This window comes from Cyberlindnera jadinii (genome assembly GCF_001661405.1).
Source record: "Cyberlindnera jadinii NRRL Y-1542 unplaced genomic scaffold CYBJAscaffold_9, whole genome shotgun sequence".
In the NCBI taxonomy this organism is placed as follows: Eukaryota; Fungi; Ascomycota; class Saccharomycetes; order Phaffomycetales; family Wickerhamomycetaceae; genus Williopsis; species Williopsis jadinii.
This window is the reverse complement of record NW_017963660.1, coordinates 154,361-179,620: the sequence shown is the minus strand read 5'-3', so window position 1 is coordinate 179,620 and position 25,260 is coordinate 154,361. Positions and strand designations below refer to the sequence as shown.

Here is a 25,260-nt window from a genome sequence, read left to right as displayed (position 1 = left end):
CTTTTTTTTTCGTTTCGAATGGCCAAAACAGCTGAGGGAGAAATAGGGAAGAAAACCCCAGAAGTGGTGATCCACTTTAACGTCATAGGGCCCTCATTGATATCTGTGAAGTTGTTTCTGCACAATTGCTAAGAACCGTCTCCCTTTGTATCTCCAGGGTTAGGAATAATGGCTGAGAACTCCATTGAGAGACCACAGACCCCGCTGAAGTCTCGGGCTGTACCTATCCAAGATGCCAATGTTAGTGTCGATTTGAAATCACCGGTATCATCACCACAATCAATGCTGAAATCACCCACTTTCACGCCTTCATCGCTGGGGACAAGTTATCAGGTCTCGAGTTCCCCTTCGCCCCTGCTGCTTGCTGTGGATGAGGTGACTCCGTTGAACCCTCGCGATGAAGAGTCGGCGCTATACTCAGATTCTGATGGCGCTTCGCAAATCAGTGCACTGCCATCGAGAGAAGAGAGGCGTAAGGGCAGAAAGAAGAGCAGTAGTGGGAAGAATCGAAGAAGGAAAAGTGATTCAGAGAAGAGTGGGAGAAGTGCGAGGTCCTCTAGTGGGCAAAGGGACAAGATTCCTCAAACTACCAAGATATTTCGAAACCTGTTGGTGTTGGAGGAGAGCTTACGACAACAGTATAAGGAGCAGAAATCCTTACGGCGTAAGTTTACAATGTTTTTAGCAATCTTGGCTGGTCTTGAAGGTTTCGTGATATACTTACTCTATTTCACAAGTCCTGTGTTGTCTCAGTTTAGACAATATTCCATGAAATTCTCTGCCTTTTTCATTCTAGTCACACTTGTGCTCTTCCATTTGTCAGGTGAATATCGTCGAACCATTGTCATACCCAGACGCTTCTTCAACTCGATGAACAAGGGTATCAGACAGCTAAACCTTCGACTTGTTAAGGTTAAGAGCCCTATGAGTGATAAAGTTGTTGACTTTATAAGGTATTCCTTATCAATAATCCACTACTGGTGCTCGAATGTATTCCAGTATTCAGGTCCATTGAAGAGGACGTTTATTGGAAGGTGGATCGAGTTGGCCCTCCGCAAAATTGAGCTTACATCTCAGCCTCGTATCGGTGCTACAGATTTGAAGTTGGTTTTAAACCCCAGAAGTTTCAATTCTGAGATAAGAGAAGCCTGGGAGCTCTACAGAGATGAATTCTGGTCTAGAGAAGGTGCCAAGAGGAGACAGCTATCCAACGGAGATGAAAAGTCCAAACAGGTGATGAACAAGGAGTCATTGGTTGAGAAGCACAGACAACAAAGAAAAAATCGTAGAAAGAGTAAACTTGATGAAAAGTCACTCTTATCATCCAAATGAAGTCATGCAGATGGATCAAAATGATGTATAATTTAATAATGAACCGTAAATAGTAGTGACTCTTATGAGATTGTTTACGGTAGAAGGTGGTGCTTTACCACATCATCAATGTTTGTATGGTGAACTTTTTGGTCTCAGTTGTATTCGTTCGCTTTGCTAATCGTTAAGATCCTACTGAGACATACACGGGCAAAACTGGTCGAACGATCTGTTGGTGGCCGTAAGCCTTGGGAACCGCTAGCTTTCTTCAGAACAACTTTCGGCCACTTGGTAATTCTGGTTTGAATATTATGGAGGACTTGAAGTCTCTACATTACAGTATTTAGGACTACAGCCTAGAACTCATTTATCGACAATGATTGGTTGAGTTCATAGTGCTATGTGACAAGATCGACGCTAGGCAAAGTTGGTGTCCTGATGTTGACATCGGCCTGTCGATATTATCGTGCTTTAAGGCAAAAATGTTGAGGAACATAGCTTCAAATACGTTGGAGAATGTGTTTTCCAAAGGTTCAAATGCTTGGTTTCCATATATTGATTTAACTTATAAAATTAGTAGTTATGGAATTGAACATTTAATTTGATTATGTGGGTTATTTCTTGCAATGTGAGTTTCAAATTCGGAAAAATAGCCTTGAATATTCTTTCTCAAAATTAAAATTCAACTTATTGAATACTGTGTTATTGGCTATAAAAGCATCCATACTTTACAATTATCATTGGATACTGCACATAATGAACTATAAAACACTCGTGATGTTTTAGAGTCTACCTGTGAAAACACAGCTGGCTGCTTTCTGGTCAATTGTATAAGCGTGATGCCGACCCTTTTACTTTAATACAACAACTATACTCAGAAACGGCATTGATATATCTGCTAAGAAGATTTAATCCATTCTGACACGAATTATATAGAATGCATGGGTGTATCCATACCGTATTGATTGTCTCTACACTTCACACAATACCTTCGATGGCACTGTCCCTTCCCATAACACCTAGCGAACTTGACCTTGGAAAGCCAAAACAACCCCAGTTGATACAAAGTATCATTTGGCCACATCCTTATAAAGCACACCGCTTCAGAGCCTCAACACTCATCTACCGGGAAAGATGATATCTGAGTCTGAGACTCGATCATCATCATCAAATCAGAGCTGTTGATGTGGTTACCTCTTCACTTCAGACAACTTCCAGACACCAACCACTTCTGACACACTTATGCCCGGGCTCATAACGCCAATTCGGTACACACCACACGGACGCACCGAGGCTTTTCCGAGATCAACAACAACAACAACGCATACGTAAATTCACCACCTTTCTCAAAATCACGAGGATCAAAAGGTACTAAGAACAAAGGTGTTGTCATTTAAGGAGTGATGGACCAGGTAGAATGCCAGAAGTATGAACGCCTTCTTGGACGTGTGACAAACTCCGTCCAATTGGAGAAGTTTGTGCATGCCATTGAGTCTGCTGAGGCCCAACTTCGAGACGAGTTGGACGACTACATCGATTCCAGAAACCATGTACAGGAGAGTAAGAAGATCGAGCTTGCACGGACCGAGCTGTCCACCACGTTGAATAATTCGAGTAATCTTGTGAACCTGTTGTCCAATGCAGGGTCACTGGCCTCCAAGATCACCGCGAGGGTGAGACTCCTTGATGCTGAAAGGGCTAGAGTCAGTGAGACATCAGAGTACGTGGCGAAGGTTAAGGAGTTGAAAACGTCTGTGTTGGCCGTCAATGCTGCATTTGAACAGCACGACTGGGAGTCTGCTGCAAGAACGATTGGCACCATACGTACTCTGCCTAGATCTGGCGAATTTATAAATGCAGTGGTTCCATCCACAGACGTTCCAGAAGTTCCTCAAGTTGTCGTTGATAAGTGGATAGACCAACTCACGGATCTCTTCAGCTCAGAGTTCTCAAAGGCTGCTGAGGCGAGAGACGTACCAAGACTGACGAAACTGTTCTCTCTGTTTCCTCTCATTGGTAAAGAAGCGAAAGGTTTGGACTGTTACTCGATCTTCATATGCAATATCATTGCATCTCAAAGTAGGTTGATTATAACGAATCAATCACAGCAGGATATTGTGGGGTTCTATCCAGCAGCGCTCATGAAACTATTGGAGATTGTGTCGACAATGATCAACCAACACTCACACGTCATTGCTAAGTACTATGGCCTTTCTCATATGACTGGAATCATTGAAAGGGTCGAAAGAGAAACAGATTCTCAAGCAGGACTTATTGGTGATACGTTCTACGACCATAGACATTTCGCTAGAACCATCGATGAGATTCAACTGTACTCGTTTCCTCTTTTGTCAAATAATTCACAATCAAGAAATTCACCCTCTCCAAGAGGTAGTGGTGAGTACAAAAGAATGAGCGAAGAAGGTATATCTGTTGTGATGATTGGTGATTTGGCCACCGAATTATCTTCTTTCCTACACTATTGGTCGCTATACTGTAAGTTTATCGCAGTCAAATGGAACGAGTACAAAGGAATTGACCAAGAGGAGTTGAAGTTACCGACTCCTATATTGGAGAGTAAATTCTTTAAGAAAATCCAGGGTAAATTCTTACCAACTTTTGAAGTTTTTAGTACTTTTTATGTCAGGAGGTCATTAGAACAGGCTTTCCAAATCGAGGAGTTCCCAGATTTGAACGTCTACATTAAACAACTCAAGAGTACATCACCAGAGTCACCACCCGTGTCTTCTGCTATGGAGGATTTCATCATGGTGGTTTCAACAGCTTTGAAGCAAGCCATTGAAACGGGACAACCTGTGACAGTAAAGAACATCATCAACAACGTGAAGAAGATACTTGAGAGCGACTATATTATGACACTGCATAAGAGATTAAAGGATCTGCACCCACGATCTGGTGCTGTACTTCAAGCATCTACCACTGCAAGTGCAGCACCACAACCTAAGCAACAAAATACTGTGGGAAGTATATTCATGAGGGGTGCCAATGCACTGAATCAGATCGCAGCAGGTGAAGATACAAGACTGCATACGTTTATAATCTTGTTGAACACCGTGAGTTTGGGATCGATATACTTTGACAAGATCATAAAGCAAAACACGTCACTACTTGCTACGAACTATCCCTTTGGATCAGATGCCACCAAGCTAGAGACAATCATTTCGTCCGTGAATGATCAATTCAAGAAGAGATCGCAAGGAATTCTTGACGAACAAGTACAAATTCTTTTCAACCAGGTTCTGAAGAACAAGCTCAAGATCCTTCTAACAGACTGCTTCAAGGATGTTGATTACCTGATCAGTTCATACGACGAAGACGACAACGTTGTTACAAGAAGGTTTGTTCAAAGCTGGAATGCCCTTATATCTCCATATTTGAAAACACTGGACTCACATGTCTACGACACCCTCATCACCACCATTGTCTCAACACTCTCAAACTTGTTGGAAAGAAAGCTGTGGAGCCTAGAGAAGATCATCAACGAGCTGGGCTCAATCAAACTGGAGAGAGATTTCAGTGGACTTATTGGTGAGATTACGCATAATAAGTACAGCTTAAGGGATAAGTTCTTGAGGGTTACGCAGATCATCATGATCTTAGGCTTCGACGATGAGGAGGATGAGATCGATATGAACTGGGTTCTCACACCATCCGAGAGACAGAAGGCAAGGTCGCTTAGAGTTGATAGAAAGTGATTACATAATTCTGCAATGAGTAAAGCTACAAGGCTATTGTGTAGTGCGCGTAACGAAATTTGGCCAGGCTCGGTTCTCCCAGTAACAGACAGCGTTGACAAGCAGCGTAACTGTGCCCAAGAAGATCACTTCTCACAGCCAATTGACGGGCAGAGCAAGCGTAAATGAAGGAGTACATGGACTACATTCTCCAGTCATTCTATCGAGCATCTGGTTGGAGTGAAGATAACTCCTATGAGAATATTGTGGCCACCAGTGAAGGTGAGTGGGTGCTTGCGTTGATCTCTCGGACAGGAACTAACACCACCTCGAATAGCGCTGATAGATTTCCAGATACCAAATGATGTGAAGCTGTGTGTAGGCTCAAAGTCATCAGAGAATACAGCTACGCAGCTGACGTTGAGTAACAGTGGCTCTATTAACGGGTCCTTGGCGTACCTCTACACTTCAGCACCATTAAAGGACGTGCTTGGTACGAAAGATTTGTCTCTACAAGATGCCATCAACGGATACCGTGTGATAAGACCTGTCTATCCCCTTTCAAAACCCGTGAAAGTGGATAAATTTAGCCCTCATACTCTCTACTATGGAAGAATGTACTTCCCTGGATCTGCATTAGAGGCAATGGTCATCAAGAGATGGTCAAAGACATCCCAACTATTGGTGAAATGTGTAAGTAGCGATAAGTTGAAGAACAATGGGACAATGACCTTTTACTGGCAGAGAGACACTGGTAGACTGTCACAGGAGTATATATTCTCCACGAATGAGGCACTCTTAGGGTTCAGATGCCTCTACAATTTTAGCCAAGGTGCAAAGAGGCTCAATACCGCACTGTACAACAACTCATCACTTTCCGTTGGAACGGAACTATGGTTTGGTACTGCAAATATGAGTCCTGGAGTATCTACTGCTCTGAGATACTCTACACAATCAACCTATACGGGGAAACCCTTGACAATGACATTGGCATGTAATCCGTTACTGGGTCACATCTCATCAACGTACAGTGTAAAGACAAGTACAAACTCCACATTCTCATCACGTTATGATTTCAACATTTATTCATACGATTCCAACTTGTCGTTTGGGTGTGAGCTCTGGAAATCTAGTGGTAAAACCTCAGTGCTTCCCCTGAAGAAGATTGACCCATCTTTGAAACCACATGCTAAACACTCAAATAGTGACCAAACAGTCATCGAGGCATTTGAAAGCTTAGTTAGAGACACTGATTATTCCAGTGTGATCAAACTGAGTACTTCATTGAACGACCGAAACATCAGATTCATGTGGGAGGGAAAGTTCAAAGAGTTTTTACTTTCTGCAGGAACTGAGCTTCGAATGAACGACAAATCCTTAGAGACGGGAAGATATGGACTTCAGATACAGTATTCATCGTGAAAGTCTAAGATGGTTCACTCTTCACCTTCTTTTGACGCTTCGGAATAGCCAAAAGTGGATTATCCTCGGTCTATAGTAAATGTTAGTAACCGTCATGTATAGTTGCAAAGCTAGAGTTTTACTCACGGTTTTTCTTTTATTGTATTTCTTTGGTGGGTTCTCCAAAAGTTCCAATTGTTCTCTCAATTCTTCAGCGAGGTCTTCATCATCATAAGCATCAACTTGATACCATAACATGTACTTAGGAGCTCTCTCCCCTGTCGATATAATTTCTTCCATAATCTCAAGTACTTTCTCAGGTTTGTAAAAACTATTGAGAAAGATTGGATCATACTTCTCCTCAACCCCAATTATCTTGAACGAAAATGCAGTGAAGTAAGGTTGTGGTTTCGGATCATTGATATCTTCAACCTTTGGAGGAACTGGTTGTGCTTCCTTTTCAGATTCGTCTAAATGATCATTCCCTCTTGTACGTCTATGAGACTTCTCATCGTTAGCATCCTTTTTAACTTCGAGTTTCTTGTTTTCAGCAGCTTTCCGCTCTTCTTTCTCTTTTCTGTTCTGTTGTCTCAGCTCCCATTTTTTGATCTTTTCAATGTTGAACACAACAAGGAAAGAAACGAGGTACTCATTTGGTGCACTTTTCTCTACTATACAATCCTTTGGAAGAGTGAACCTAACATTTGGGTTCTCAGCAAACTCAAACACAAGTTGTGCTCCTTCGACGTACTTTTCCTGGAATGTCGTTAAGAGTTTCTCTCTCGGAGGTTTCACCTTCTTTGGTTTCTTTGGTGGTTTTGGTGGTTTGGGAGGGTTATTGAAAGTGGAAAATATTGGTTTAAAGTGTGGTGGAGGACCCATAGACTTTGCCCGTTGGATATAACCTTGGAACTCCCTTATTTGGGCAGGAGTAGCGTTTCCGCTTGCAACGATCTTCATCAATGGGTTCAAGGCAGGATCTGATCTTGCGATGATATTCAAGTTTGCGATGGTCATTTGAGATTCTGGCGTTTGCATTGCATCGTTTGTCGAGTTTTGTTGCCTCAGAGGTTGTTGTACTTGAGGTTTCAACTGTTCCTCGGGTTTCTGGACCTTTTGTATGTTCTGTTTAGGTTGATCCTTGCCAGAGGATGCCGCAGTATCCAACGAGGGAGTAGGCACTTTACTAGGTCCATTATCCGTGACAGTTTCTGTCAAAGTCGGTAGCTGCTCAGTTGAATCAGTTTTGGAGGGCTCTTTCGATTCATCCGCATCTGTTGTATCTCGGCTTTGCTGCTCATGGTTCTCTTCTCCCTTATTAATCTTATTATTTTCATCTTCATTTTCATTTTCATTTTCATCGTCATCGTCATCGTCATCGTCATCGTCCTCTCCTTCCTTTTTTTCACCATCATTGCCACTTGTCTTGTTTTCTTCGCCGTTGACATCTTCGGTCTTCCCCTCGTCTTTGGTATCCTCAGGTTTAGAGCTTGAATCTTCCAACGGCTTAACTGCAGGTGAGTCTGCCGGTGTTGATCCACTCAGCGTATCCGGTATTGGTAACCCCTGTTTCTTCAATTCCCTAATCTTCTGTTGTTGTTCACGGGCCTTCTTATTGGCTAGTCGCTTCAGCTTCTTAGCTTCCTTTTCTTCTTCCCTCTTTCTCTCAATCTCGTCATCTTTCAAGATGAAAAACCTGACGTCGAAAGTATGTGGGCCCATCTCCATCTTGCAGTCACAGAACTTGTTCATGCGGTCTCTTGCATTGACATCGTTGTCGAACTTGGTCTTTCCCTTGGCCCAGTACAGTTCAAATATGTTACTGTCGGTATAGCCCTTACGGGACCTCATCAATGAAGAGTACAGCACAGCACTATCTGACACTGATAGCGCATGGCTCAGAATATCATATTCAGGTGGATCAACAGACACCGGTAGCCCATACTGTACCTTGAAGGGCCTTGGAGGCTTTTCAGGGAGTACTTCGTTTTCATTCTCAGACTCATCATCCTCTTCAGCTTTCCTCTTTCGACCACCACCGCCACCAGCACCTTTTGCACCACCTCTGGCAGTGCTCTTTGTGGGCTTTGTCGTTTTGGAACCTTTAGAGGTGGCCTTCCCCTTAGCCTTTGGACCCATCACCAGACAACTTTACCGCTAATTATCTCCTGGTTGATCAGTGTTGTTGTTGTTGTAGGGCGCAAGTCAAAGCTCAAAACAATCGGAATTTCCTCTTCAACTCTTGATGTACGGTTTCCCCAGTAACCCGAAAAGCATAACTGTATTTCTTCCGAGGTTACATGGTCTGCCCTCGGATTTCAGACCTCTTGTCCACAAACACGAAAACCAATTTACACGCGTCCGGGACATTGTTTTCGCTTCTCTTGTTGTTTTCATTTCGTTCCAACAGACTAGAGAATATCAACTTCAGTCCGCAACTGAGTGGTAAACAATGTCCAGCGTTGTACATCCAGCGCCATCTCACGAGATTGCTGGCATGGAAGAGCGTGAATCAAAGCGTAGAAGGACCACAACTGATCATGGTGAGTATTAACCAACATCTCCCTCTATATATGTCCCGACTTGGACTAACACGTGAACAACAGTTGACAAGTCAAAGTTCCAGCCGGGAGCTATTCTGAAGGTTAAGGTGAAGAACTTTGTTGTGTATTCTCTGACCGAGTTTCAGATGTCTCCCTCGTTGAATATGATCATTGCGCCGAACGGTACTGGTAAAAGTACACTTGTGTGTGCCGTTTGTCTTGGTTTAGCTGGTTCTCCGGCGTTGCTGGGTCGCCAAAAGACTCTAGCTGGATTCATAAAGAATGGCGAGGAGTCCGCAACCATCGAGATCACACTGAAGAACAAGGGCGATCAAAAAGATGTTCTGATCACCAGAGACATTTATCAAAACAACAAATCTGATTGGTATCTTAACAATAAGCCAACTTCCGAGACAAAGGTTAAAGCTGCACTCGAACAGCTGAACGTGCAGTTGGATAACCTATGTCAATTCCTGCCACAGGAGAAAGTTGCATCGTTCGCTGCCTTGGATCAAAAGGAACTGCTGTTGGAAACTCAAAGAGCAGTGGATAACAAACTGTTCCAACAGCACAAAGAATTGATTTTCTTCGACGATCGCAAACGTGAAATCGATGCAAAGCTAACAGAAGCACTTGCTGAGAAAGCAAGACTTGAGATAGAGCAAGCACGTTTCGAAGAAGACGCAAAGAAGTATGACGCCCACCAAAAGAAGCAAGTGGAGATAAGGCTCCATACTGATCTCTTGTCCTTTGCTAGGTTAGAGGATCTCAAGGTTCAAACTGCAGAACTTAAAGCCAAACGTGATGAGATTAAAGCTAGGCTGGACTCGTATGAAGATGACATTGCGCCCTTTGAAGACGCCAAGGCAGATGTGGAAAGAGAACTGGAGAAGGCCGCAAACGAGTCATATGATAAGCGTAACATTACGAAGAAGTATGAAACCAAATTGAAGGAGTCCGAAAATGCCATAGAGAAAGTCGACGACAAGATTGAAAAGTTAAAGAATACCAACCGTAAACTCGAAGAAAGAGCCACTGAGAAGAAAGCTGAGTTAGAGAAGAGTACTCAAATTTTAGAATCGGCCAAGGAAGAACTTGCTGGGTTGGAAATTGTGACTGACAAAGAGCTGAAGGATGCTTCAAATGAAACAGCGAGAATACATGATACCATGATTGAATTTGACAATAGGATAGACGATCTGAGGGAGCAGGTTGCCGATAAGAAAAGAACAATCAGGAATTGTCAACAAGCAGCGGAGAGGCATAAAGCAGAACTAAACTCAAACGATAAAATTCAAATCTTTGACATGGACTCCATGAGAAGAAATCGTGGTGCAGTTGCGGTGAAAAAGGCAGTGAAACTGTTACGTTCAGAACTAAAAGGTCTCAGGAATGAGATCTTTGAACCACCATGTCTTACAGTAACAGCAAAGTCTTCATATTATGCGGACTATCTTGAAGAGTTGGTTCCTTTCCAAACTTCAATTTCTCTCACAGCCATATCGAAGGAAGCATTTGACAAACACTCCCCAGAGTTCATGGAGAAGAGAAATATACATGTTCCATTCAGATATTTGAGTTCAAAAGTGTCTCCAACTAAGTTTTCTCAAGAAGAACTGAAACAATTCGGTTTCGATGGCTACCTCAGCGATTTTCTGGATGGTCCAAAGCCAGTAATTCGTATGCTGTGTGATATTGCCTACGTCAATGATGTTCCTGTTGCAGTCAATCCACTAAGTGACAGAGAACTCGATGCTCTGTGCAACCCACGCAATGGACAGATTATGTTCAAGAAGTTCTTTTCTGGTGATACGTTGTACACGCTGGCCAAGTCGCAGTACGGTTCTAGACAGGTCACCACTAGAACTACTCACGTTTCAAAAGCCCAAATATATGGCGATGGTGGTATATCTGAAGAGACAAGGCGTCGTATTCATGAACAGATTAAGAAAGCCAATGACACTGCTCAAAATTTCGAACGCGAACTAGTTCTATTGAAAGAGAGTATTGAGTCTGTTACTCAGGAAAAGGAAGAGATAATGGGCAACTTCAATCATTACAGAGCAATTGAGGGATCTTTAAAGGAGAAGAAGAAAAAAAGAGAAAAGGCAGAAGTCAGAATTTCATTGATAGAGAAGAAAGTTGATATACTGAAGACAGAGTCAAACAAAGATTACAAACAAGAGATCCGGAAAAATCGACAGAGGATCAAAGTTCTAGAAATAGCTAGAATTGATTCATTGTGTGATATTGCCGATACCCAATGTCTTCTAGCTAAAGCAGCTCGTGAAGTTGCTATAGCTGATATCCGCAAAATCGAGGCCAATAGCAAAAGACTTGCTCTTGAGACACTTTTCAAATCTATTTTGGAAGGGAAGGAGAAACTGAAAGCAGAGTTGGCTCATGCCAAAAGGGAGCTACAGAGACTCAAGGATGATCCAGAGAGACAGGAGTTAAAAGCACGTATTGTCAACCTGGATGTTGAGACAAAAGAGAGTCTCATTGATCTCATCCAGAAGTATAGGGAGGAAAATACATTTACTGAAGAAGGTGTCAGGCTCACTTTGGAACGTTTGCAAAGTGAACTGACATTGCTTGGTTCAAGTTCTAGATCTTCCATCAAGGCTCTCGAAAGAGTTGTAAATCAACTCAGGGAACTTGATGCTAAAATTCCAGAGTATCAGGGAACTAGGGAACTTGAGAATAAAAAGATTAAAGAGATTCTGAGTGTATGGGAACCCCAACTGAATGACATGGTTCAGAGAATCAGCGCCAAGTTCTCCACCATTTTCCCAACTGTTGGAAGTGCTGGTGAAATTCGTGTTACTAGAGCTGAAAGGTTTAGTGACTGGAAACTGGAAATTATGGTGAAGTTCCGTGATGAGGCCGACTTGAAGCCGCTGGATTCCCACACCCAGTCTGGTGGAGAACGTGCCGTTTCTACCGTGTACTTCATGATCAGCATGCAAGAGTTGACTTCTTCGCCGTTCAGGGTAGTGGACGAGATCAACCAAGGTATGGATACGAGAAATGAGAGGGTCGTTCACAAACATATGGTTGAAGTGGCCTGCAAAGAGCAGACTTCACAATACTTTTTGATTACACCAAAGTTGTTGACGAGTTTACATTATGCGAAGAATATGAGGGTTCACTGTATCATGTCAGGTCCCTGGACTCCGAATCCATTTACCCACCCAAAACTCCTCACACTTGGTGCCACTTCGTTGTACGACTAGTGGCTATATAGATGAGATAGAGTGTGTTTTATCTGGATAATTCAATTGGAGTGCCCTTTCCCATAAGCAAAGATTATCAGATAGTGAACGTTGCCGAAGCGTGCAGATTGATACTGATGAGCCTTGAATGGATTGGTATAGAAGACTCACTTGAAGTTTCATTCAACCCTTGAAAGTCTGTCTTATATTTACTGAAAGGTCGTATTCGAAGACCCCGACGTCAATACTATCTTCTCAGTCAATTGAAATTTCCGCCCCAGAGTTGATGCCTGGTTGCTGTCAGTAGGAAGTGGACTGGCGCAAGGTTCGTTCTCTAACTGTGTGCGTGTGTGTATGTGTGTGTGCGTGTATGTGTATCAGTAAGTGCACTAATTACAGTCAGTCATATTCGAAATATACTGTTTTGGTATAGGGACTCTCTCCAGAAACGTGTAATTGAGAAGTTACCTCCACTTGACTTCTCTCTTTTCAACTTGTCTTCGAAATGGATTCAAAATCAAAGCAATGGTTTACAGTGAAGCGGTCACGTGAATTGCACTTGAGAAAAGCGGTATTAATATCTGGACAGTTTATGCGTATTGATCTGCGAAATAATACAGTATCGGCAGGCAGAATTCAGATTTGAATGATTATATACAGAGGAGTTGGGTAGATATGTGAATTGTTCCCTTGTACATGTGATCATGATGTTTTCTTTTCTTTCATAAGTTTTGTCATTTAGACCGTAAAAGACACCAGCTGAAATTCCCACCTGCAAGGGCGCATAAGCTGACATAGCCCGTAATATTTGGTGGAACAGTGACGGCAGCTTTCTCAACTGTGGGAAACAGTCTTCATACTTTGTAAAGATTCGATACAGTTTGTGCGTAATATCGTGTAAGATGAAGCGAACGACGTTTGTTCGACAGTTGAGAGCCATAAGATGTTTTCACGCCACGAGTAAGGTACTGTTCAATCCTCTTTTGGGACCCATGGATACAGTTCTCGAGGAGGTGAGCGAGGACCTGCACAGTTCAAGTTCAAAGAGACTCAAGAAGAAGAAGGATCCCAAGATCCTTATCCCACTAGGTGCTGATTCATTCAAGAGAAGTGATAACGACCCGATTACACTTGGCGATAAGAACAGTGATGATTCTGGAATTGACAATGGCAACAGCAACAATAACAGCAACAATAATAACAACAACAACAACAACAACAACAACAACAACAATCACGATGAAGGAGATTACGAATACGAGGAAAAGTCAGCATGGGAGAGATTCAGTGAATTTCTAGTCAAGTGTGCAGAGACTTCAGGCATCACATTTGCGTCGCTGTTTGTACTTGGTGCTGCTGGTGTTGGCTACCATAATTTCTACAAAGAACGTGTTATCGACAAGATGAGCCAGGCGTTTGATAAAGGTGATGAGGCATTTGAACTCACCATGCATAAGCGTACCACAAACCAAGAGGGCGACTGGATTGAAAGGCCCCAACAAAGACTGCTGACGTCAATACTCGAAGGAAGTGTTGTTGGACGGTACTTCCTCGTAACAGGTGAAAAGGGCTGTGGTAAGAGCTCCATGATTCTAAATTCGATGAAAAATGTCGATAGCTTCAACTGTGCTTTTTTGGATGCACACTCTGATCCTGAGATCTTCAGAATCAGACTCGGTAAGGCGTTGAGATTCGAGTTCCATGAGGATTATATCGGTTCCTTGTTCAGCATCAGAGGTCCAAGAGATACAACTGCTTTACTTGACATTGAGCGTGCCTTTAATAAACTTGAAGAGGTTGCCGTACGTCGAGTGAAGAAATACGGCAAGCCGTTGGTGTTGATCATCAATAATGCCCACTTGATCAAAGATGACGAAGAAGGAGTCAAACTTGTCGAATTGTTACAACAAAAAGCCGAAGCATTGAGTGGTGCAGGATTGGTCACTATGATCTTCAACTCGGATGATTATTGGCTCTATGAAAGGCTGAAAAAACTTGGGACAAGGTTGGAGGTTATCAATGTCCGTGATTTTAACAGGAGCCAAGCAATACATGCTTTACGAGTAGCTAGAAGGAGATTCTTTAACGAGCAGGTTGATGATAAAATTGCCAACCAAGTATACAACCTCATTGGTGGTCGCCCTCAGCACCTTGCAGAAGTTTCCAAACAGGCTAATATGATTTTGGCTTCACATAAGCTCATTGACCGTGAAAAAACTTGGTTTCTTAACCAATGTGGTTTGTTAGGCTCGAGTATGGATGACGATGTCAATGAGAGCGGTAAATTTTCAACGAGTGCCATGCTGTTAATGAAGATATTTGTTAAAATGTACGAGAAGGATGAATTTACCATGAATGGTGAAGACAAGGAACACCACCTACCTGAATTGCCTCTATGGAGAGCTCGTCAGATCATGACGAGAAACGACTACATCCAGCACTATGACAATCTAAACATCTTTACGATTGATTCGTCCAACTCCTTTGTCAGAGCGGACTCTGTTCCGATGATGAGAGGTTTTGTTGAAATTGCATCACAACCTGGGTTTGAAGAATTATTACAGGACAGTTTAGATAGGGTTGCGGAAATTGAATCCTTGGGACGTACGAGAGAGATCGTGGCTAAGGATTTGTTCCTAGGTGGTCAGTATAGAATTGGAACCTCTTCTAACGAGGCTGAATTCGTTGTTAAGCTAAAGGCTGCTAAGGGCGATGATGAAGAAGATACCCCGATAAAGATGCAACCCACAACGAGCTCAGGGGCTCGTAAGTTTTGGGATAAACGTTTAAATGAGGATAAATGACATTTGGTATCATCTACTTATTCATATATACAATTTGTACTGCTAATAGACCCGTAGAGGTTAGAACCCCAGACATTTCAAACGCTCATAACCTTTCCCCTTTGGTAAAAAAATTTTCTGAAAAATTTCTAGAGCTCATCGCATTAGTTTCATAGAGGTTTCTTTTATCCATTTAGCACCACCTTGAGGGTTGCAGATATTGAAGCAATAGCAAGTTCAATATGCCTGAGAAAGTGCGTACTGCTTATGAGATGTTGTAAAGAGAGCATTACTAACCCGAGATTTCATCTGAAAAGGTCAACTATACGCTGTGCGTCCCATCCAGTATCATCAGTAAGGCCAATGCAAAGAATCTACAACAAGCCACGTCTATTCTCTATCAACTAGCCAAAGTTGCCAGCATCCATAACGTCGGTGAGATTGTTGTTATAGATAGTGATAAATGCGTTGGTGATGAAGTTTCCGGTCCAATTGACACCAAGAAGAAGATCAAGTTTGACGATGAAAACAGTTCCACGGCTAACTCCAAGAGCGATATCAGTGAAGATGCGATGGTAATAGCTACAATCCTCCAATATTTTGTTACCCCACCATACCTCGTGAAAACCATCTTCAAGCAAAAGTTCTGGAAGAACTTCCAGTACGCAAAGGACTTGCCCAAATTGACGAGACTACCATTCATGGCACCGGACTCACAGTCTAAATACAGAGAGGGCTTGACGGTTCCGATGGGGAAGGTATCCAAGCCTCAGAATGCTAAGACCAAGGCAAAATCCAAGCCCTTGACCAACACCAAATATGTGAACGTTGGGTATCAAGAGTACTTAGAACTCTCGGGCCAGCAAGTGCCAGTAAACGTTCGTGTAACGGTGGATACATCTACAAAGAAGATTGTATCACCAAGAGAGGCATACGAAGACCGGGTTGGAGTGAACTCTTCCTATGGATACCATGTGCGTCTCGCGTCGACATTTGCCAAGGTGTTCACAGAGTCCGCATACCCAGAAGGCTATACAAAGACCCTCTTCGTGTCTGGGGGCGAATACCACCACCATAACAAGCATCCAAAGCTCCCAGCATCAAAGGCTGTTGATGGAGACTGTCTCTTGCTCATCGTCAGCAAGTGGTCAGAGCTTGAGAGGCTTTTCAAGCAGGACAGACTAGAAGGTGTCGATGACGTCAAACAGTTCTTTGATGGTGAAGTTCCGGTACCCTGGGGCCTACGTGTTGAGGACAGTGCAATGTACGCACTGACCAAGCTGAGCCCAGCTTGAAATGCTGTGCCCACGCACACAACATCACACACGCACGCTCCGCCTAAAAATAAAAGAGAATGAAAATTTACATACACTTTGAAAAACCAAAAACACATAGTATTGAACTTATGTTCACGGTGTAGGCGAAGGCCATGAAGGACTCAACCATTGGAGTGATATTGCTTAGTTTAACGTGGGGTGTCTGCATTTCAGCGTCACTCTTTTTGAGCGGCATCCTGACCGTCGAGTGTGACATTCCAATCCACAACTACTATCCGCTGGCTGTGCTGTCGCTGCCTGTTCTGGCGTGGATATGGTGCCCGTTCAGCTGGGTGGGTATTAAGCTGTTTGAGCAGTCCAAGGGTCTTGGTATTGCGCACGAGGAGATTGGTCATCCATAAGCCAGAGCAAGGCGATGTAGACGATCACTTACCACACCCGTGCGGACTCTTTCCAAATGCGTGGCATCTTCTGTCGTTTTCTATTTTGGGCAGAGGCTTTGACAAGGTTGCTCTTCCCGCATTGGGCCTGATGATCAAATTGCTGTCTACGGGCCTAAAGCTGTGTGGGCTTGAAACGCGTCAGCTAGCAACCAAGCACAGCGCAACCAAGCACAGCGCAACCATGCACAGCGCAACCGAATGAGATTGACAGGAGTGTATATAAAGGGGTGTATCCCTTGATACGCCAGGTACATGCTGCTTTCAAAGCTGTGCTTGATATCCGCACAAGAGTTTTAATATCACAATGGCCATTACATGTACGGACATCTTCAAAGTTATTGCAGGTGAGTGCCTATTACCGGGGGATGATATAGTGGATTCATACTGACGGGCCGTATCTTAACCAACAGCTATCATTTTACCACCACTAGGTGTGTTCCTCGAGGTTGGGTGTGGGAGTGCGCTGCTGCTTAACGTTCTTCTCACCATACTGGGTTACATTCCTGGTATCATCCATGCTTTGTACATCATCATAAGGCACTGAAACCAGAGCATAGGAATGTGTATGCGAACTACAACGAGCTGAGAAAATAACAGGGGTGGTGCACACAGTTGCTATTAAATTAGGTGTTTAAGATAGTGTTTCTGTCTTCAATTGTTTACAGCTTCCCTTCTCTTTTCCACAATAGACAGTATACGGGCAGTGTTGCTTGCAGGCCCATATTTTCTGAAGTCCTTGATGTCCTTGTTTATGTCCTTTGACGCTGATGAGAGGTACTCCTCAAAATATTCGCCCAATTCACTGAAGTATTCGTATGATAGGTAGAATTTCTCCGGATGCTCTTCCAATTTGGCCAAAGATTTTTCTTCAGTCGACTTGGTTTGGAATCCTTCACCCTCACCAAGGACAACACCTGGACTTTTCAATTTCTCAAAGAGACCCAGCTTGGAAGCCTTGACGATACCGCCAGCTCTATCAATCTCCAATTCGCGATAGTAGTCTTTGAATTCGTCCACTGTAGCCCTTCTTGAACCGGTCCAACCAATTGAGATCAGCTCTTGTCTTTTCTCCTCATCCAATTTTTCGTTACTGGTAATCTGGTGGTTTGTAATAGGATTCATAGAATAAGGGTTAAACAACCCAAAGTACAAAGCCCCAAAGGCAAACAGACACTTGAGAACATGTGCTGCAAAGAAGATGGACTGGGCAGTCTTGGAGTATGCATTAACTGTGGTTTCTTTCAACACTTCCACTGCAACGTGGTCCAAATCGAAATATGTCAACACCTTTGCAATCAGGTAGGTGATTTGATTTGTCAATCCAATACCTGGCGTTGGAGAGATGAAGTCAGGCAGATCTGTGTACAACCACGTCAACAACAACAATATGACCGAGTAGAAATTGAAGTCGTTAAACCTCCAAATAGGCAAGATGAGCTGTCCTGGCCAGACGTTATCACTGACTTTATCATCCAGCTTCATAGTCTTGAGATGTTTATGAGCATCGTCGTTGAAGAGTAAGCCACCGTAGGGGGTCAAATAACCAGGATCGGTGGAAATGGCAAACCCCTGAGGTATCTGCTCGTAGAACACGTTTGGTCTTAAGGAGAGTTTCAACGTTGTAAAGATCTTGGTCAAATCACCAAACGTATCGTTAATACCAACTGAAAATCCATAGTCCTTTTCATTATCATCGTTCATACGGATGTAAACTTCCAAACGGGCATCGGATTCATCGTTCTCTTCAGACATATTGGCCGACTAAGTGTACTTCCTCTATTCCAAGTTGTTCAACAGATGGATGGCCAGAGACGGTGTTTATAAGGGGCGGCGGGGTGTGTGGTGGAGGTTGAAAAGAACCGGAAAAATTTCCGCCTAAATTGATATGGCTTTTGATGTAAGGAAAAACTGGAGCACCACAAGCAATGGCGAAAAAATAGTAGCAAATATGGCCTAAAGAGGGGGGTGGCAAGAAGAGGATCTGTTGAGCAACTGGAGAAACTAAGCAGAGTTCTTGAGAGGGTTGAAAACAAATTACAGTGAGTGTGATTTCGAATTGGACATTTACACGCTGACCCCACGCGCACACAGCTGATGCACCATTTTGAGCTGTTGAAAGTCGAAGCGGGTCGGAGAAATCCCCGGCATCTCCCCAACAGCGAAGCGTCGTCTCCTGGTTATTTTTTTCTGGTCGGATAAATAATATGGGTTTGCGCACGCACAGAGACGAAGACTTGGACATTTGGGACTAGCTGGGACTCGGACTCGGACTCAGACTCAGACTCAGACCCTAAGTCTCCAAGAATTTTACCGAAGAGGTGAAGGAAAAAAATACAACAGCACAATAAACAGAAGACACAAAGAGGAGCTCTGTACAACAAAACACAACAGAGAGGCTACGAAAACCGAGCCAATGTCTGAGCTAACACTGTATAACATCACGCTTGAAAGGCAATCTGCTTCGGTGCAATGTTGCTTAGGCAATTTCTCCGGTACGAAGAAACAAGAGATCATCACTGCCTCTTCCAATGAACTGGTTGTATACAGAGTGGATTCATCGTCTGGTTCTTTACAGCAGCTGTTTACTTTTAAGCTGTTCTCCACTGTCAGATCAATAGCACCTGTTAGGATTGCTGGTACAACCACGCACTACCTATGTGTATCCTCTGATTCGGGGAATCTGACGGTGCTGTCGATGGATCTTCAGAACAAGAGGTTCACTGCTCTGTTCAATGAACCTCACTCCAAGAGCGGCATAAGAAGGCTAACACCATCCGAGATCACAGTGGACCCGAAGGGCAGGGCTGTGATGGTTTCAGCCATTGAGAAAAACAGACTCGTGTATGTGATGAATAGAGATGACACCGGGTTGACGATTTCATCACCGTTGGAGGCTCATAGATCAAGGCATCTGTCGTTATCAACGGTGGCTCTGGATGTTGGGTATGAAAACCCCCAGTTTGCATCATTGGAAATCGACTACTCTGACTTGGAATTATCTGATATAGACATGAAGAAACAACTGACATTTTATGAATTGGATCTTGGTTTAAACCATGTCGTTAAGAAACATTCGGAACAAGTCCCAGAAACTTCAAATCTACTCATACCAGTCCCAGGTGGGAGCGATGGTCCAAGTGGTGTGTTGGTTTGCTCTTCAAATAAAATCTCATATCGTAACTTATATGGTGATAAACTATCCATTTCGATACCAGGGGAAGATGACACAGTTATAACCTACGGTGTATCTCATAAACTGAAAAATGAGTTCTTCTTTCTACTGCAAACAAACTATGGTGACTTGTTCAAATTGGAACTGTTAAAAGACATGTCACTATCCATAAGTTACTTTGATACCATACAACTGTGTACCTCCTTTGTTATTCTTAAATCAGGGTTCCTATATGCCGATGCAGAGACAGGTGATAAACAACTGTTCCAGTTCGAAAAGCTTGGTGGTGACATGACTTATAAATCAACAAATGATAACCCTGTGAGAACTTGGTTCGCAAGAACAGAGTTACAAAACCTATCACTTGTTGACGTCGTCGAGTCACTGGCACCAATGATATCATCTCATATAACTCCTAACAAAAGCAGCAACTGCTTGTTCTCATTGAACGGAGTGAAAGACTCTTCTACACTCAGGATGTTACAGTATGGTGTTTCGATATCGGAGATAGTAGAGCCTGATTTACCAGCCACTGCTACAAGATGCTTCACTACAAAGACTGATAAATCCGATGAGTTTGACAAATATCTCATCATTTCATTCGAAGATAGAACTTTAGTGCTCACCATTGGAGAGTCCGTGGAAGAAGTTACAGATTCAGGAATTGATCTCTCTGTGGAGACTCTGGGAATCCAGCAAGCTGGTCAAAGTTCAATTCTCCAAATTCACAAAGATGGTGTTAACGTCATCAAGAATAACACCATTGTAAACCATTGGTACCCACCAGCTGGTATCAAACTAACCGCATTGTCTTCAACAAATACACAGCTAGCACTTGGTTTGAGTAACGAAGACCTGGTCTATTTTGAAATTGACCAAGATGATAACTTGATCGAATGGAATGAGCATAAACACATGTCTTGTAAGATCACGTCGATGTCATTAGGTGAGATTCCCGATGGACTTCGTAGGTCTTCGACTTTAGTGGTTGGCTGTGCTGATTCTACAATTCGTGTTCTATCTACAGATCCAAAATCGACCTTAGAGTCGATATCATTGCAGGCATTGAGTTCAGTTCCATCAAGCTTACTAATTTGTAATATGAACAACCAACTATGTGTTCATATCGGACTGGAGAATGGTGTTTACGTCAGAACAGTTCTAGATGTGAAGTCAGGGGACTTGTCAAGTACAAAGCAGAAATACCTCGGTAACAGACCTGTCATTTTAACGAAAACAAGACTGAACAAAGAGAACGTTGTGATAGCATTATCTGCAACCACATGGATTGTGCACGAGATGGAATCGTTCAAGGTCCAACCACTTTTGATCGAGCCATTGGCTTATTCTACAAGCTTCCATAGTGAGGATTGCCCAGAAGGTCTTGTTGGTGTTTATAAGAGGAAATTGGTTATCTGTACAATTGATTCTTTGACCCAAACTTTCAAGAAAGACTCTCTACAGATACAAACAACAGGTAAGCTGTTGTTAGAAGATGACAAATACCTCTATATCATTCTCAGTGGAGAAGGATCCTATATTCAAAAGTTCAACGAAAACACGAATGAGATTGAAAAGTCCGTTGAAATTCCCAAAGGAACCAAGATCGTGACCGCAAACATGGTACACTTCCAATCGAAGAATGCTAAGTACCTTGTATGCTCATCTACAGGCGAAGAGAATTTATTATCTGTCTACGATTTGAATGACTTATCTCTTATCCACTCCACCAAAATTCCAGAACAATGTCATTGTCTGGGAGAATTCCAGGGCAAGTTAATCGCAGGCTATGGTTGCTACTTGAGACTCTTCGACATGGGTGTCAAGCAACTTTTATCCAAGTCGAACACTCATTTAAAAACTTTATCATCTATTGTGAGATTGGATGTTCAAGGCTCAAGAGTCGCAATTGGAGATATCCGAGACTCCATAACACTTGTGACATTTTCTCATGAGATGAACGCATTTGTCCTTTTTGTTGATGATATAGTAACTCGTCATGTAACATCCCTGAAATTCTTGGATTACAATACCGTCGTTGGTGGTGATAAATTTGGCAACGTTTTCGTACTTCGTGTACCTGAAAGTGCAAGTGATGATGACGTTGGGTACCTCTCAACGAAACCTCTCAGCACGAATGGTGCTCCATTCAAGTTCAATACACTGTGCCAGTTTTATCTTGATGACATCCCCATGTCTTTCCACAAAACAAATTTCACTCCTGGTGGTCGTGATATCATTGTATACACCTGCTTACTGGGCACAGTTGGTGCACTGATTCCCTTGATTACGATGAGTGATATCAAATTCTTAAAGTCCGTAGAGAAGGCTATGAGAGATTCATTGGAACTTCCAACTGGAAGAATGCATCTGAAGTATAGGGGTTACTATGCACCTGTTAAGAACGTCATCGATGGTGACTTACTCGAGCTGTTTGATACTCTGGACTCCAATTCACAAGATCTTGTAATTTCAGAAACTGGAAGAAAGAAAGAGGAGATTTCTAGAAGGGTGTACGATGTTAGACTTGGATCTCTCTAACATAGAGTGATGGTGTAAAGAATATAGCAGTATAATTCGGTATGTTAAACGTCTATGAAAACCTTCCTCTAAACATTTCCTTTATGATATTCTTATTAATGATGGTTTCTTGGATGATTCCATCAACATGTCGTGCTTCACATCTACCATACCAAATTGTGAGCCCATCTTCGTCAAAATACAATACATTTCCAGCGTACGCGTGTCCTCCGATGTGGCTCACTAGGCCAACCCTCACACCATGCGCATTGTCAATCGGATTATACAGTAATCCTCTTTGTTTGAGGTTTTCTCTAAACTCATTGTGTAGTATTGGTGCAATCAATCCACAACGAATATCTCTTTGTTCATGTCCACAGATCAATACTAGTTTACCCTGGAACGGTTGGCTTGGGATCTGTGAAGGGTCTCCATTGGGATTCAGAACTTGCTTCATAAATTCACTTGCATTTGAGCTTGAAACATCGTATACCTTTGCGTCTGGGAACACCAGCACGGTCCCTTCACTTTCCCTTTCCAATTGAACGTTTGAGATGAGCACAGGATGCATTGGATCAGTAGATGATCTCTTCGTCGCAGCCAACCTCGAAATGAGCTCATCAGGCATTAGCTCGACTTTTGACTTCCAATGAGAAGCCAACGTATCAGAGTACACAAGTGCATGCTTCCAGCTGATGGCTTTTGTACCGTAAAGAGGCTTTTCCAGGTCAATTGGTTTATCCTTTGGATATTGGCACTCACACATCGTTGATGGTGTTTGGATCGATGGTGCTGGACATGGCGTCTCCACCAAATTGTACCTGCTTGAGAGCCGTAAAAGACAACGAGGACTGAGTCGCATATCGATTGATTCGATAGCTGATTAGAGACTCGGCGACAACAAGGGAATTGACATCCAATTAAGTATTAAAAGCAAATTAAATGGATCCCATATCGTTTGCAACGTCTGACATATCATTGTGCACATAAAGGCCGATAAATTCGGCTAGCTCCTTATAGCCCCGCAAACTACCCAATATCATATCGGTGATAATATAATGTTATGGTATCGTCTTTTCTAATATCCACGGTCTAACAACTCCTTGATATCGTGCAATACTTTCCTCTCTTCCGGGTCTCTCAGTTCGTAGATAACTTCTGTGTTTTTATGTAATCCCAGTGTAATAGCCAGGTCTCTACACTTTGCTATACAATATGAGAGCTCGAGGTCCGACACCTTGTGAGAGAACATTCTAAACGTTGTTATCATCAATGTGGCCTGAAGCACCGTGAAAGAAGCCCTTGTTTCAATCTCACCAAGCTCAGCAGATATGTAGCTCGACCTCAGCAGATCCTGTTCAGGATCTTCCAGAGGGGTCCTCTTATAAAGTGAAACGATCTTCAACACCAAGAGGATGATCGACAGTTCCACAAAGCAGTCCTTTTCCTTCAACTCATCAAGTTCTATGGTTCTTGTATGGATGTTGAAAAGAGAGTGGAAAGATTTCAGCAAAAGGGGTTTAGATAGCAATGGTAGATACCTGTGGAAGTTTGTCGTGAAGTAATAGTTCAAATACTCCTCAACGTCTCGCAAATCTGGTAGTTTTGAGACAACGTTAGACAAGAAGAGCTGCTTCACAGCGGGATCACTTGGGCACCTGAAGTAGGTCATGAGTCTTGGATATTCCACGGAGGAATATACCTGTGCTGTGATATCTGTGAAATCCAACTTCAGGATCTGGTTTGTCCTGTTCCTTAACGGCGTCTCTATGGAGTCCTTCAAGAAGTGGTAATCCTTGATCACAAGCCTTGGTAGTCCCTCAGTGGCACTTGGAGTATGCGAAGACGAGCCTGACGGGCTTGCCTCAAGCGAGCCAGTCTGGCGGTTTGCCGTGCGAGCCTGAGAATGAGCATCCCGCTCATTCTCCAAGTTGTGCTTCTTCTTGAAGAACATGATAACGGTTCTATTCAGGTCGTTCACCTCAGCAACCAAGTCATCGTTCTCTTTTTTCAAGGCGTCGATATCCTCATACAACTTCTTCTCAGCTACAATGATATCGATCCACGGCGACTTCGAATACGAACAGCTCTCCTGTGAACCTTTTGTAATGCAATTTTGACACACCGGTTTCCCATGGTCACATTTGATCTTCCTCCTACGGCACTCTGCACAGCTTAGAATGATCTTCTGACGTCTACTTACACCAGCTGAACTCTTTCTTTTCCTGACTCTGGATGACATCGCCTACACGCTGGTTGCTGGTCCAAGTCAACAGTTAGTTGTCCCTTGTCGTCTTATCCATCCGCTCCCAGCTCGCCAGTGCTGCTGCTGTTTAATACCAGTGCTATTAATGGCTGCCGGTGTTACTGTCACGGGCTGCAGCCTAGAAGAGCGCACGTATCCCAAATAGGCAATCGTGGGTCGGGCGTGGATTACGTACGCACTTACATAAGCAAACGTGCTGTTTGGTTTTCATTTTCTGTGAAAAATTTTTCGCCACGTTTGTTGCCCCAGTGACCGTCTTAAGGACCACCACCACAACACCAACAACAAACTGTTTTTTTTTACATCACGTTTTTCTCACGTGGTTGAACCTCCCTTCCCCTTTTCCCTCTCTCACTACTGGCCCAGTGGTAAAGGGAAAACAAGCTGTGAAAATCAACCAAACGGGAAGGACGTTCAAAAGATGGCAGGGACTAAACGGATCTCCGAACACACAGAGCAAGATGGTGCTAAGAAGCCAAAAACCGTAGGCGAGAGCGAAGACGTTGAGCTTGTTGAGAAGGCGAACGGCAGGGAAGACGGTGGGGACGAGGGACACCACAATATTGATTCTGAGCTAATCACCAGAGATACAGAGCTTGTAAGAGAAGCAGGGCACTCAGAGTCGAAGGGTGAG

The 25,260-nt window shown here is 43.2% G+C and overlaps 11 protein-coding genes across 11 annotated transcripts; 7 read left to right on the top strand and 4 right to left on the bottom strand.

Moving 5' to 3' along the window:
* Positions 1-36: 36 nt before the first annotated feature.
* On the top strand, positions 37-1,456 carry SPO7 (Nem1-Spo7 phosphatase regulatory subunit SPO7). Its single transcript, XM_020215309.1, has one exon. It carries the CDS (start codon positions 169-171, stop codon positions 1,330-1,332), a length of 1,164 nt encoding a protein of 387 aa, XP_020069795.1. The 5' UTR covers positions 37-168; the 3' UTR covers positions 1,333-1,456.
* A 1,216-nt stretch (positions 1,457-2,672) lies between these two features.
* On the top strand, positions 2,673-5,060 carry COG4 (Golgi transport complex subunit COG4). Its single transcript, XM_020215308.1, has one exon. It carries the CDS (start codon positions 2,715-2,717, stop codon positions 5,025-5,027), a length of 2,313 nt encoding a protein of 770 aa, XP_020069794.1. The 5' UTR covers positions 2,673-2,714; the 3' UTR covers positions 5,028-5,060.
* A 143-nt stretch (positions 5,061-5,203) lies between these two features.
* MDM10 (Mdm10p) lies at positions 5,204-6,428 on the top strand (the record flags this gene model as incomplete). Its single annotated transcript, XM_020216501.1, has 2 exons — positions 5,204-5,288; positions 5,344-6,428. 2 exons carry the CDS (start codon positions 5,204-5,206, stop codon positions 6,426-6,428), a joined length of 1,170 nt encoding a protein of 389 aa, XP_020069793.1.
* Positions 6,429-6,432: 4 nt separating this feature from the next.
* Positions 6,433-8,546, bottom strand: SWC3 (Swc3p; the record flags this gene model as incomplete). The annotated part of the gene is made up of 2 exons (XM_020213741.1): positions 6,433-6,498; positions 6,555-8,546. 2 exons carry the CDS (start codon positions 8,544-8,546, stop codon positions 6,433-6,435), a joined length of 2,058 nt encoding a protein of 685 aa, XP_020069792.1.
* Positions 8,547-8,859: 313 nt separating this feature from the next.
* Positions 8,860-12,186, top strand: SMC5 (DNA repair ATPase SMC5; the record flags this gene model as incomplete). The annotated part of the gene is made up of 2 exons (XM_020216500.1): positions 8,860-8,950; positions 9,014-12,186. The coding sequence occupies 2 exons, from the start codon at positions 8,860-8,862 to the stop codon at positions 12,184-12,186; spliced, it is 3,264 nt and encodes a 1,087-aa protein (XP_020069791.1).
* Positions 12,187-13,157: 971 nt separating this feature from the next.
* On the top strand, positions 13,158-14,969 carry CYBJADRAFT_128708 (ATP-binding protein; the record flags this gene model as incomplete). Its single annotated transcript, XM_020212789.1, has 1 exon — positions 13,158-14,969. One exon carries the CDS (start codon positions 13,158-13,160, stop codon positions 14,967-14,969), a length of 1,812 nt encoding a protein of 603 aa, XP_020069790.1.
* Positions 14,970-15,169: 200 nt separating this feature from the next.
* On the top strand, positions 15,170-16,299 carry CYBJADRAFT_168289 (RNA methyltransferase). The gene has a single exon (XM_020215307.1). The coding sequence runs from the start codon at positions 15,521-15,523 to the stop codon at positions 16,241-16,243; it is 723 nt and encodes a 240-aa protein (XP_020069789.1). The 5' UTR covers positions 15,170-15,520; the 3' UTR covers positions 16,244-16,299.
* Positions 16,300-17,075: 776 nt separating this feature from the next.
* Positions 17,076-18,663, bottom strand: GSF2 (Gsf2p). The gene has a single exon (XM_020215306.1). The coding sequence runs from the start codon at positions 18,418-18,420 to the stop codon at positions 17,320-17,322; it is 1,101 nt and encodes a 366-aa protein (XP_020069788.1). The 5' UTR covers positions 18,421-18,663; the 3' UTR covers positions 17,076-17,319.
* A 248-nt stretch (positions 18,664-18,911) lies between these two features.
* On the top strand, positions 18,912-22,631 carry RSE1 (U2 snRNP complex subunit RSE1). Its single transcript, XM_020215305.1, has one exon. It carries the CDS (start codon positions 19,082-19,084, stop codon positions 22,379-22,381), a length of 3,300 nt encoding a protein of 1,099 aa, XP_020069787.1. The 5' UTR covers positions 18,912-19,081; the 3' UTR covers positions 22,382-22,631.
* Positions 22,162-23,304, bottom strand: CYBJADRAFT_168285 (sucrase/ferredoxin-like domain-containing protein). The gene has a single exon (XM_020215304.1). It carries the CDS (start codon positions 23,124-23,126, stop codon positions 22,434-22,436), a length of 693 nt encoding a protein of 230 aa, XP_020069786.1. The 5' UTR covers positions 23,127-23,304; the 3' UTR covers positions 22,162-22,433.
* A 100-nt stretch (positions 23,305-23,404) lies between these two features.
* On the bottom strand, positions 23,405-24,697 carry CYBJADRAFT_168284 (Zn(II)2Cys6 transcription factor domain-containing protein). The gene has a single exon (XM_020215303.1). It carries the CDS (start codon positions 24,600-24,602, stop codon positions 23,439-23,441), a length of 1,164 nt encoding a protein of 387 aa, XP_020069785.1. The 5' UTR covers positions 24,603-24,697; the 3' UTR covers positions 23,405-23,438.
* Positions 24,698-25,260: the final 563 nt, after the last annotated feature.

Bases quoted from the DNA above. Each gene is read 5' to 3' on its own strand.
- SPO7 (XM_020215309.1), top strand. From the start codon at position 169: ATGGCTGAGAACTCCATTGAGAGACCACAGACCCCGCTGAAGTCTCGG.
- COG4 (XM_020215308.1), top strand. From the start codon at position 2,715: ATGGACCAGGTAGAATGCCAGAAGTATGAACGCCTTCTTGGACGTGTG.
- CYBJADRAFT_168289 (XM_020215307.1), top strand. From the start codon at position 15,521: ATGGTAATAGCTACAATCCTCCAATATTTTGTTACCCCACCATACCTC.
- GSF2 (XM_020215306.1), bottom strand. From the start codon at position 18,420: ATGTCTGAAGAGAACGATGAATCCGATGCCCGTTTGGAAGTTTACATC.
- RSE1 (XM_020215305.1), top strand. From the start codon at position 19,082: ATGTCTGAGCTAACACTGTATAACATCACGCTTGAAAGGCAATCTGCT.
- CYBJADRAFT_168285 (XM_020215304.1), bottom strand. From the start codon at position 23,126: ATGTGTGAGTGCCAATATCCAAAGGATAAACCAATTGACCTGGAAAAG.
- CYBJADRAFT_168284 (XM_020215303.1), bottom strand. From the start codon at position 24,602: ATGTCATCCAGAGTCAGGAAAAGAAAGAGTTCAGCTGGTGTAAGTAGA.